Source organism: Eptesicus fuscus, chromosome 5 (assembly GCF_027574615.1).
Source record: "Eptesicus fuscus isolate TK198812 chromosome 5, DD_ASM_mEF_20220401, whole genome shotgun sequence".
NCBI lineage: Eukaryota > Metazoa > Chordata > Mammalia > Chiroptera > Vespertilionidae > Eptesicus > Eptesicus fuscus.
In genome coordinates this window covers 10115667-10128857 of record NC_072477.1, presented here as the reverse complement: position 1 = coordinate 10128857, position 13191 = coordinate 10115667, and the positions used below count along the sequence as shown (strand labels likewise).

Sequence of the window (13191 nt, the reverse complement as noted above, 5' to 3'; positions counted from 1 at the left end):
TCTTCCCAGAGCTGAACTGGCTTTATTAGGAAGGAATAAAATGTGCCCGAAGGATGAAGGACGGACAGATGAAGAATGCAGATCTACATGGTGACAAATGATGCGGCGAGCTTCCACGCTGGGTGCTCGGTGCTCGAGGGGAAAGACTCCCGGGGGAAAACACTGTTTACATAATCTTTATAAATATCTCTCCCTTTCACACCCCTCACACTGTGGTGTCATTATGTACAGCCGAGGGAAAAGATGAACTCCCACTCACCTCTGAAATGCAAGGAGCGCCTTCCTCTGCAGGACCTCCTGCATCCCTCGCAACGAAGCTGAAAAGGGTTCGATCCATCAGTGGCATGTTTCGGACAGATACAAAGCCCATCACAAAAACTACACATTCGCAACACATTCTGGGTGGGTGTGTGCTCAGTGCTGCCCTAGGCACTGCGGGAGACGGGCCATGGAGCCCAGGCCAACCCGGGGCCCTGGCACTCGTGGGTGTGACTTGGCATGATGCCGAGGGGACAGCGTGAGTTGAGGGTCATTCTTGGTGCCCCAGGCATAGGGGGCCATCTCTGAAAGACCAGCGGGGAACTGCAGAGAGGAGCCGGCTGTTGCCTCAAGTGCAGGCATGTAACTGGGTGAAGCCTGGCTCTCCCAGGAGGCAGAGCAGACCATCAGGCACCATGGGTGTTGGGCTGGACAGCCTTCAGAGGGCCTCTGGCACCGAGCAGCCCTGGTCCTGGGCCAGGAAAGGCCAGTTTAATTCACATTATGCAACGGCCAGGACTGTTACCACCTTGATACGAACACAAGGGACTGACCTGACCCGCCCAGCACTGAACCGGGAAAATCAGTTTACAAGTGAGCCCGGCCAGCGTGGCTCAGTGGTTGAGCATTGACCTATGAACCAGGGGCCACGGTTTGATTCCCGGTCAGGGCACATGCCCAGGTTGCAAGCTCGATCTCCAATGTGGGGTGTGCAGAAGGCAGCCAATTAATGATTCTCTCTCATCACTGATGTTTCTATCTCTCCCCCTCTCCCTTCTTCTCCAAAATCAACAAAAAAATATTTTTTAAAAAAAGACAAAATGAATGCATGGAGAAAGGGCAGGTCCTGACCAATCCAGGGAAGCTTCCTGGAAGAGGCTGGCCCTGACCTGTCCTATATTCCTGTGCCGAAGACCCCACATCCCTTCACAGGTGGACCGCCCAGCCAAGTGCCGGGGCAGAGGCAGGCCCAGGCTGGGTGGGATGAAGCGGTTCTCAAGGGCCCTGCACCTGCCAGCTGGCCCCCTGTGCCCCACCACCCAGTGCCCCTTCCCTCCCACATCCGAGCAGTACAAGCGACGAGGACCACAGCAGCAGGGCCCCCCAGAACAGCACGTAGACCGGCCCAGCTTATGCGCCCTCCGAAGACAGTGGGCGGGGTCCTGTGTCCCAGGGCCCGCCAGGTGGGGCTTCTCTCACCGTCAGTGGCCTGCAGGCTGTACGTGAGCCCCAGAGCTAAGTAGCCTTTGGCCTTGAACTCGGACGTTTTCTCTCCCGCGTCAACGACAATTTTGGCAAACTTCTCAGCCTCTTCCAACTGAAAAACCAGACACGATTAAAACAATGACAACCTGCAGAATTTCCAACACGAGTTATCAGAAGCATCGACTGCCAAGAACAGATTTCTGATGAGTCACCGTGAAAATGACTCCCAAATCTTCCAAGTCCACTGTGGCAATTCTGTCTCTTTGTCTGAGCCCTCCGACAGTCCTGAGGACCCCACCTCGCCTTTTCCCGCGAAGGTTTTCCTGCTGATCTCTGCCTTCTTCTCCAAAGTCGCTCTCCTCCTCAGTGGGCTCCTATCCTTTCCACATTTCCCTTTTACTGATTGGCTCTGCAAGAGTTTGTGCAAGGTGCTCAGAAGTTGAATTTTATATACAGGGGTGGGCAAAAGCAGTGAGTGTGTGAAACAGAGTTTATTCTTGCATTATTGCTTATGAATTATTGCATTATTTGTATTACAACTGTAAACCAGCATAGCCTACCCATACAGAAATGTTTTGTGTTTTAATAGGGTCTTACCTTATTATTTTTTTTAAAAAAAACCATAATGAATCCATGGAAGCTTGGTTTCTCTTTCTTATAAGCTGTTAAAAATGACAAAACTCCATCTATTTATTCTGCACTGCACAGCACATGGACCTGGCACCTGTAAACTGCACCTGTAAGCTGCACCCATAATGAGACCTTTCACATAGTATATTAGAGGCAGATAATAAGGTCTGTTCCTTCGAACTATGGCGAATGTTGATGCTATTGAGGCTGGGTGACAGTATGTGGCAGCTCATTACACTCTGTGGCATTTGGAAGTTTTAATAATAAAAATGGAAAAAAATATATACAGAAAAGACTTGTTACTCTTATCTTAAAAAAAGGGAGTAGGCTTATTTTAGATGTTCGAGACATGTGTCACAGTAATGAGTAATGTCATGCTGCAGGGAGGGCAGCGGTCACAGCTGGGGGTCAAACGGAGGGGCTGGGTCCACTCCTGTGCCCACTCCTGGCCCCTCCTACACCCACTCCGCTGCTGCCCACACTGCCCCGCACTGTGGCCCCAGGTATCGAAACCTGCCCAGATCTTTACAGCTCTCTGTTTCAGGCGAGAGCCTGCTCTTTCAAAGCGTCTTTTCCTCCCACATTTTACCAAATAAAATTTAACCAAGGTAGAACACTTTCTTCTCAAGGCTTACTTTTGTCCTGTTGGGTGAGAATAAATTGGGGGGCGGGGGGGAGGGCGGGGCGGGACACAAGCAGCAAGGACCATAATGGTAAAAAGCCTTAGCAAGTCTCCCCAGTCTCCTGGAGAAGTTCTTCTTATCACTAATCTGTTATTTTGTTTGTTTTTTGTTACTCCTCACCTAACATATTTTTTCCATTGCTTTTCAGAGAGTGGGAGAGAGGGATGGAGGAAGGGAGGGAAGGAAAGAGAGAGAGAGAGAGAGAAACATTGACGTGAGTGCCCCCAGTGTGGAGCGAACCTGCAACCCAGGTATGTGCCCTTGAACCTGAGACCCTTTGGTGGGAGGGCAGAGGCTCTGGCCAGGGCTTCTTATCACTAATCTTGATGTGCAGTCAAAGAAAAGAAAGTAAAACTGCATTGTATATGGCAGTGACCACCATCTCAGCAGCTAGTCTGAGCTTTCTACTGAAATGGCAGATTTTGGAGGTACTAAAACTGTCACAAATCATACTATTCCCAAATCCTAGTCTGAACAAGAATATCTGAAGAGGGAAGTGGGTGAGAAGGCAGAGGAAAGAAGGAAGTTGGGTTCAGCCTGTCCGGTGTGGCTCAGTTGCTGAGCATCGTCCCATGCACCAGGAGATCCCCGGTTCGACTGATTCCCTGTCAGGGCACAGGCCTGGGTTGTGGGCTCGTCCCCAGTAGGGGGTGTGCAGGAGGCAGCCGACCCAGGTTTCCCTCTCATAGATGCTTCTAGCTCTCTCCCTCTCCCCCTCCCGCTCTTCAGTCCTACGTTAGCTTCCACTGCCAGATGTATCTGAGCATCAATTCCCACTCTATCATTTCTACTTTTCAAGCACATTCCCATGAAAAAGAAAAACTGGAGTCCCCCGGGAACATGCTGATTCCTCACAGTCCGGGGGAGAGGAAGGGAGGAGGAGGATGGATGGTGAGGCCAGAGGAGCCGGGGCCTGGGGCTCTGAGCAGCCTGTGTGTGTGCAGCTGTGCCTGGAGATGCTGCCGGCTGGCAGCCCTGCCCTGGGCGTGGCCAGCTACTCACCCAGTGAAGGGAGCCCATGCACAGCTTGGCGGCCAGCAGCGGGATGGTGGCGTCGTCGGGCTTCAGCCGAATGCATTCCTTCAGCACCTTCACGGCACGGGCAGACTTGGCAAAGGAGAGCATTTCTGTGAAACTCGGAATGTTTGACACAACCAAACACTAAAAGCTCCCCCAGGGGGGTTAGTTAGCTGTCCTCTTAACGCGGTTTTCCAACGGGAGCCCAACCCCGCAGGGGCCTGGGTCAGCAACAACCAGAACGTGGGGCTCCTGAGTGACGGGGGCGTAAACTGGGGTGAAACCCGCGGAAAGGCTTCCCTGGAGTCACCCTCATTTTCTTCCTTCTGCCCTGTGGTCATTTATAGATGAACAGTCAAGTTTAATTATTTGGGGGCCAACACGGAAGTTATTATAAAAACTAAACTGTTTATAGCATACCATCCTAAATTTCTGTCTCCACCCAGCCCAAATAATCTTATGCCACAGACTGAACAATTCGCTAAATGGCAGATTCATTAAATGGCCCAAATTAATTCTCTTTATTGAGTACGTACCACGTGGGGGTACTATCCTGAGCACCTTGTAGGTCTTATCTCATTTACCCAATAGCCACTCTAGAAGTAGGCCCTATTATTACCACATTTCACGGGAAAGGAAAGACACGGTGACCTGCCCTGGGTCATACAGCCCAGACCTCAGCTCTGGCACTTGGACTCCAAAGCCGACGTTTTCCACTAACATCAGACACATCCCGATGTAACAAACTGCCACAGAGAACCACACAACTTCCCCGCCGGGAAGCAGTGAATGCTCCCAAATGAGCGAGAGGGATCATGGGGAGACAGGTGAAGAAACCAGCCTTAGTTCAAGCCACATCGTCACAGGACGAAGTTACAACGGCGAGAAAAAGGCAAATATTTCAGAATTCTTCTTCTCAATGATGTGTCCGTGTTGGCCCCCAAATAATTAAACTTGACTGTTCATTTATAAACTAGTAGCCCATTTGCAGGAAGAATCCTGCAAGTGGTCGCTGCGGCCACATGTGCTGCTGCTGCTGCCGCCATTGCAGCTGCCGCGCCTGCACCCGCGCGCCACTGCCGCCCACCCCGCTCCACCCCGCTCCGCCCCGCCTGGGTTTTCCCTCTGGCAGACACCTTGCTTTCCGCTTTTCCTCCCTCTTCCTTCCAAGGTGTCTTCAGTCTTCACTCCTCCCTCCCTCAACGTATGCAAATTAACCACCATCTTTGTTGGGTAATTTGCATACTCGCCCTGATTGGCTGGTGGGCATGGCTTTGGCTGGTGGGCGTGGCTTGGGCATAGCGAAGGTGCGGTCAATTTGCATATTACTATTTTATTTATAAATGACCACAGGGCAGTTTCCTGTGGCTGGGTTTCCTGCAAGGGATGCCACGGCCCCTGGGATTGGAAGGCATCGCGTGTGGACGCGGAGAACCGCACGCAGACGGGGGACTCACTTTTCCGGCCGCCATGAGCGACAGAGCAAACTGGTACCAGAGGTGGAACTCCTCGAAGGCGAACTTCATGGCTCTCTCTAAGCACTGGCGGGAGAGAACAGATGCAGACCCGTGAGCCTGGCCGCCGTCACACGCCACGCGAGTCTGGGTCTACGCACACTGCGGTGAGACCTACAACTTCTGCTTTCCCTGAATGCTTGAAACACCATCTCCCACCAGAGCCCACGGGGCAGCGTGCACGGTGCCAGACGCCAAGACAACCCACGGCTGACGAAAGCACAAGCCTTGGTCTCGGGGAGTTTTCCCTCCACTGCGAGGAAAGAGGCCGGGGCGCCAACAGCTCCAACACAAGGCCCCGCCTGACACTGGGCGAGATGGGGTAGTGGGGGGAGACCTAACCCAGGAGGGGGAGGTGGGGGCTGGGGATAATGGGGAGACAGGTGCTATGGAGAGAACACCAATGAAAAGCTGACAGTACTTAGAAACTGATTTAGGGAAGGGGGCAGAAATGATGGAGGAGGAACAAGAATAATAACCACATTGGCTGAGAGTGGGCAAAGGAGCCGGGATGCGGAGAGAAAGGGTCGATGATGATTAAAAGTAAGGTGTGTCCTACCAGCTCTCTGCTACGAGGAGTGACAAACATCCATTGCTTTCCGGATGAACAAAAGGCGTGCAGCAGCTGACACCATCTGTTCTGAACCCAAAGCGAGATGCTGCAGCTTTACGGACTAGACTGCTTGTTTTTGTTTCCTTAACAAGTGGTATGGACTGAATGCTGTGACCGCCCCCCCAATTCATATGTTGAAACCTCACCCCCATAGACGGTGCCAGAAGGTGGGGGCTTTGGAAGGTGATTGAGGCACGAGGGCAGAGCCCCAGGAATAGGATTCGTGTCCTTATAAAAGCGGAGAGGTCCCTAGTCCCTCCGGCGTGTGAGCCGCAGCGAGACGCTGGCAGCCTGCCACCCAGAAGTGGGCCTTCGCCAGACAGCCAACCTGCTGGAGCCATAATCTCGGGCTTCCAGCTCCAGGACCGTGAGAAACAAGCATTGGTTGTTTACAAGGCTCTCGGTCTGTGTATTTTGTTGTAGCAGCCCGGACGGACTAGGACACAGCTTTTGGATAACCTGGGCTATGGACCAGGATCCATTCTAGCTGCTGCACCACAGCTGCCTCATTTGGTCGTGCTGACCCCACGAGGTCCAGGCAGGTACTTTCTGTCCTGCCACTCACAGACGAGGAAGCCGGAGCACAGACGGCTGCATGCCATGTGGGGTCCCAGAAGGTTCTGGGGGAGCCAGGATCTGAACCAGGCAGCTCTCAGCACCACACTCCGCTGCTCCGACATGCCACTCCCACTTTCCAGGCCCACTCATGCTGCACGGAGCAAGATACAGCTAACTAAAAGGCCCCCAAAATGCCACAGGGTGCCCGGACTATTTCTGAGATCCAGCAAGATCTTTTACTGTTAATGGGGCATTGCTCCTTTGGCCTTTTGGGGACCCCGGAGGCTACTGAGGACTGAGGTCTTTCCAGCTTGCAGAATTTTCAAGAAGCCTCAGATCCCACAATACCCACCGGCACCACCGCGCGAGGATGCCGCGCCCAGCCCACCTCAAGGCGCTCAGCTGGCGTGAGTCCTGAGTCACGTGTTTCCTCCACATTCACTGCTGAATCTTTCACAGCCCCTTCCCGCCTGGGCCTCTTTCTCGTAACTATAACAACCGATAGCCCACAGTAAGCCACAGGGGTATCATACAGGGAGTTCAGGAATAAAGTCCACAATGATGAACTGGCCCCTCACCCTAATTCAGAGGGGTCTGGGCTCCGGCATCACCACTCCTTCTTCCTGTGGGCTCCTGGCATCGTATATACGGTGACGCGCTGCCCGAGAAAGCGCCCAGGCAGCTGCAGATGCTCCTGAAGTCTCAATGCCAAGCACACCGCTTGGTATATAACCTGCCCTCCCCATGTTCCTGCAGACGTCCAGGTTACATAACTCCCCACGCCGCTCAGGTCAACATTCCTCAGCCACGGAAGGAGGCCCTCTCCCAAAGAATGCCTCCAAGAGAACCAAGAACTCGGGCGGTCACCGGGCATTTGCTATCCACAACATCCGCCCCCTGGAAGGGGTGTCTGCTCACCCCAATTCTCTTTGACTACCCCTGTTCAGCACCTTAATCATATCTGTATGTGATAAAGTAAAAATTTCCAGTTTTAATAGAGCGAGGAGATTGGGAACAGAATATATACTATAAAAACAAAATAAGAGCATTCACATTTTAACGATGGTCCCAGTCTAAAAGAAATACTGATGAAATGGACTTTTAAGACACAGGTGCTAAAACCTATATAATTCTATTGAACAATGTCACCCCAGTAAATTCAATAAAAAAGAAAAAAAAGGAGACACGGGAGTTTTGTGCATGTTGGGGGCCTTTAAGAGGCTGCTTCAATCCCCCAGGCCCAGCTGGCTGACGCCCGGGAGGGGACAGAGAAGGCAGGCATGGGGCGAGGACAGCAGCCGCAGGGCATCGGGGCCACACTTAATCCAAACTCCTGACCCCCAGCCACAGGGTGGTTATGGGGCTACGTGAAGTAATGTTCTAAATGCACACGAAATGCCTAGAAGACTGTCTGGCACAGAATGAATGCTACAAACACGTTACTGGTGATGTAGCTGTTATGAAACAAAGACGTAGCAGATCCTGTGGGCTTGGGGGTTCTACATGAAGGGGGAATGCAGAGGGGAGAGGGGAGCTCTGGGCAGGGGAGCAGGGGATGGCAGAGGGGGGTGGTCTGCAGCCTCTGAGTGGAAAGGAGAGATGAGAGGAGACGCTGGCCCTTCTTCACTTCCGGTGTCCAGTGAAGAGGTGAGCGTGTGGGCCTGGGAGAGGGATCCGGGGTCCTCTCCAGGCCTGCAGATCCCCGAGTCACCCACACAAAACAGCAAGTGGCATCTCCAAATCATCCCCTTACCAGAAGCGAAGATGGATTTGGCAGTAGGATTATTTCTACCAGGAAAGACAGGCCCGTTCGCTGTAATCACCATACTACCGCCATCTCTCCAAAGCCCAGACCACATTCATTTGATGCCACGAATACTTGGTAGGACAAGACTCAGACTCTAAATGGCATCCTAATCATCTGAGTGGTAGTCAAACTGTCCCTTGCAAAAATGTCTCCCGTGGTCGCAGAAGCGTACCCTTTCCCGCTGTCACTGTGGCTTTTCATAAATCAGCCGTCTCCGAGGGGGCACAGGAATGAGAAGCTCTTTGGCATGAGAACGGGATTTAGCAATTACCTTCCTGGTAGGCAAAGCCCAGTGACATGAACCGGGCACATGGCAGCGACAGCTGTACAGCAGCACAGCAAGGGAAGCCAGAGTCTATTTTTGGAATTCGAGAGGGAGACTCAGCATCCAAGAGCCCGTGGAGGAGGGGGCTGTAACAAAATAATCAGATTTTGCCTCAAATTGAGCCTGGAGCTGAAGTCTAAAATTCATCACCATTGAAACAGAATAAATAACACAGTGCACGGTCTTCATTACTCGCCTCTGTGGACAGGTTGGCCGAACCCTGAGAGTTCTCATAACACAGATCCTTTCATTGATTAGGAAGATTTTCTTTCCTACGTCCTTTGTGCTTAATGAGCCAGCTAACAAATGTAATTCTTTGCAGTTGTGTTACAGTGTTTCTTAATTTAACATGGTATATGGGTAATATTTCGTGCCTTTATTTTTAGCAATTAAAAACTAAACAATTTAGACATTGTGGACCATTATCTTGAACCCACAGAATGGCATAATCAGAGTATGCTGAACTCTGAGGTGATGTGGACACATTCTTACTTTATGGACAAGGAAAACATGAGCAAGAGAGGAGACAGGACCTGCCCGGGCCACACAGCGGCAGAACTGGGATTAGAACCCAGGTCTCAGGATGCTCAGTTCAGAACGCTTATTTCTGAATTAACTTTTAAAAAAATAAAGTGGAATTTGATAGATCTCATTCACAAGAGTCCAGGAAACATTTCTAAAGAACATGCTCATGGGGCTCTGGGCTGCAAATAAAAACCCTCCCACCCCAAGTTTTGAGAAAACACAGGTGGTTCCCATCAAATCTTGCTCAGAGTTTTCTCCCCTTGAATTAAAAATAAAATAGAGCAAGCCCCACGTTGGTGTCCCTCTCCCATTTCTTTTTGCTTTAAAACAGCAATACTGCTCCGAGCAGAGGAGCTCACAGCTGATTGCTTTGGCACACGCTTAGATTAACGTGCACCACGGCCTCTGGCCACGGTGGGAGGCGGGGAGGGTGGGCTGCTTCTCAGAGGTCACAGACTTGATTACAGAACTGAATGCTGGTCGCCATCCCCCAGCATGCTCTCTGCTCAACTAGATGATGCATCTTGATCAAGTCTGCACGGCGAGTGAAGGGTCTCCAGGATCGCCCTCTACTACATACTCCACCTGCTGTTTCTGCTGATATTGCTGTTCTTTGTTATTCTTGCAAAATGAATCTCTAAATTCAAGAAATTCCCTGTTCAACGGCCTCTCACCTTTTGGTCTTTTTCTGTTTTCAGTCTGTCTCCCTGGCTTGGGGCTTTAGGTTTGAACCTTCAACCACAGCTGTCGCCTCACCCACACAGTAAGGAGTCGCGGCTATAGCAGCCCAGGGGGGTGTCATTACGGCATAGGTGCTCAGTGAATGCTTGACTGAAGGAATAAATATGGATCGAGTGTTAGCATATCCTTTATGGATAGCCATGGGCAAACAAGAAAGCACTATGAGGAGTGTGGCAAAATGCAAAGAATTTGGAGATGATGCCACGTCAGGTAAACCATGGCCTGAGGGCCAAGTCCGAGCTGCTGCCTGCTTTCGGAGTCCAAAAGCTAAGAACCATTTATAGATGAGCACTTGCCACCAATTTGTAGAGAGGGCATACTGACTTTGAATCCAAACTAAATAAAACGCTACCCCCAAAACAATCCCATTCATCTTAATGCACCTGTACTACAAAAAGGTGTAGTCACTCTTAAATGTTAATTTAATCAATAAAAATTTTGTGGAAATTTGTTTTCTCTCTTGTTATACCTACAAGCATCCTTGATTTTGGTTCTTGGTAATCAAAACCTAAACCATTTAGTATCTGGTCCTTCTTAGAAAAGTTTGTCCACCCCCAGAATAACGATGGGGCACTTGATGCCACTGAGGCAGGACTGATTTGCCCTATTGTTTCGAAGACATAGAACAGGTGCAAGTTACAAGGAGACAATTTCAGATCAATCCTTTCTAATAACCAAAGAGGAATGGAATGGTACGAATTATATACCAAGACCTGTGCTGGCTGTTTTACACCTATTGTCTTGCTGAGCTTCACCATCAGTCTTTGAGGTGGAAGTCCAGAGTGGCTAAGTATCTTTCCCAAAGTTGCACAGCTAGGAAAGGGCAGCATCAAGATTTGAACTCAGACACGCCTGACCCCAAGGCTGAGTTCTTCACTATGCACACTATGCAATGAAAGACACTACTAAGGGTCATTACAGAGGGGATTTTTACATTAGAAAGCAGATTATCAACACCATCAATAAGAACAGTAGCATATATTTTGCATACACTATCTCTTTAATCATCATAATAACCATTGGAGGTAGATCTTAGTATTATCTGTATTTTCCACATACAGGTTTAGAGTTAAAGGAACCTCTTCAAGTTCATAGTTGGCATGTAAAGTAGCAGAACTGAGAAGTCAAACTCAGACCTGATATCAAAACATGAGATATTAAGATGGCAATACTATCCAAAGTAATCTACAGTTTCAATGCAACCTTGATCAAAATTCCAAGTCTTTTTTTGCAGAAATAGACAAGCCAATCCTCAAATTCATATGGAATTGCAAGGAGCCCAGGACAGGCAAAACAATCTTGAAAAAGAGCAAAGTTGAAGAACTCACATTTCTTGATTTCTCAAAGCTCACAACAAAGCTACAGCTATCAAAACAGTGTGGTACCGGCATAAGGATAAACATATAGGGTGATGAAATAGGACTGAGATTGCAGAAATAAACCCACACATCTATGGCCAACTGATTTTCAACAAGGGTGCCAAGTCCATGGGGAAAGAATAATCTCAATGAATGTTAGGACAACTTGATTTCCACATGCAAAAAAAAAAAAAAAAAAAGAACTTGGACTCCTACTAATACCATATACAAAAATTAACTCAAAATGACCAACAACCTAAACATAAGAGCAAAAATTATAAAATCCTCACAGAAAAACATAGGAATAAATCTTCATGACCTTGGACTTGGCAATAGATTCTTAGATATGATACCAAAAAACATAAACAACAAAAGAAAAAAAATTGATATACTAGATTTTATCAGAATTAAAAACTTTTGTGCATCATATGACATCATAAAAAAAAGGCAAACTGCAAAATGGGAGAAAATAGCTGTTAAGGGTTTATTATCCACAATCAATAAAGAACTTCTATAACTCAACAACAAAAAGAGAAATAACCCAATTTGAAAATGGACAGAGGTCTTGAATAGACATTTCTCCAAACATAATACTCAAATGGCCAATAAGCACATGAAAAAACACTTAGCATCATTAGTCATTAGGGAAAAGCAAACCAAACCCACAATGAGACACCACTCCACACCTATTAGAATGGCTACTATAGCAAAAACAACAACAACCAAGTAGCAAGTGTTGGTGAGAATACAGAGACATCCCTTGCTGCTGGAAGGTGAAATGGCCCAGCACTGTGAAAGAGTTTGGTGGTTCTTCAGAAAGTGAAACCTAGAATTACGATATGACCCAGCGATTCCACTCTTGGGTATATATCCAAAAGAACTGAAAGCTGGCACTCAGATATGTTCCCTACATCATTATTCACAACAGCCAAAAGGCAGAAACAATCCATGGGCCCATCCAACCACAGACCATCAGATAAACAAAATGGGCCTATACATCCAGTGGCATGTATTCAGCCAATCCTATATAATAAAAGCGTAATGTGCTAAGTGTCCAACCAGGGGGCAGACGCTTCGACTGGTAGGTTAGCTTGCTGCTGGGGTCCAGGTCAATGGGGACTGGGCGAGAGGGCCGGACACACCCTGGAGCCCTCCCGCAGTCCCTCGCTGGCCAGCCAGCCCCCATCGGCCTGATCGGGACTGGGTGAGAGGGGTCCTTGAGTAGACATTTTCATCCGAGGGACCCCACCTGTACATGAATTCATGCACCAGGCCTCTAGTATAGGAATAAAGTCTGAGACATTCTATCAGATGTATCATCACAAGATGGCAGAACCCTGAATACATTAGGCTGGTGAAATAAGCCAGACACACAAAAAAACAAGTATCGTCTGACCAGAGGTTACCAGTTTATGGGGAGGCGGGAGTCAGGAGTCATTGCTTACTGGGTAAAGAGTTTCCACATGGAGTGACAGAAAATTTAGATAGTATCATGATGGTGACACAACACTGTGAATGAAATTAATACCACTGAATTATATACTTTAAAAAGGTTAAAATGGCACATTAAATTTTTTTTAAGTGAAAAACTTTTTTTTTTTTCATTAAGGACCATAAGAAGAGAGCAATGATGCTTAATTAAAAAAAAAAAATTGCTTTCCTATGGTGGGGCTCAGGGCAGACCTGTCATGTAAAAATGACGTAGCCGGTCCCTCCTGTACGGGTGACCCCAACGCTGCCTGCTGTGGGCCATCTCTTCCTCCGCTGCCCATTTCCCAGCTAAATGACCTCAAAGACCAAGGAAGAGGGAGCGGGATGAGGATGTACGTGGCCTGAAGCACTGGTTTATTCAGCAGGTTTTTACTGAGCACCTACCGTGGACCAAACCCTCGGCCCTGACTTCCCAGGAGTCTGTGGTCCACCGGAGTCAGGCCACACTGGTGCCTTCCACGGACC

General features: G+C 48.9%; 1 protein-coding gene across 5 annotated transcripts in view; it reads right to left on the bottom strand.

Moving 5' to 3' along the window:
* Positions 1-13191, bottom strand: part of TTC7B (tetratricopeptide repeat domain 7B) — a 192316-nt gene that overhangs the window by 79866 nt on the left and 99259 nt on the right. For all 5 annotated transcript variants that reach the window (XM_054715834.1, XM_054715830.1, XM_054715832.1 and 2 more), the window contains 4 exons: positions 5252-5335; positions 3780-3884; positions 1459-1576; positions 260-317 (listed from right to left, as the gene is read on the bottom strand). In XM_054715834.1, coding sequence (XP_054571809.1) covers positions 260-317; positions 1459-1576; positions 3780-3884; positions 5252-5335 — 365 coding nt within the window. The remainder of the gene's footprint in view (positions 1-259; positions 318-1458; positions 1577-3779; positions 3885-5251; positions 5336-13191) is intronic.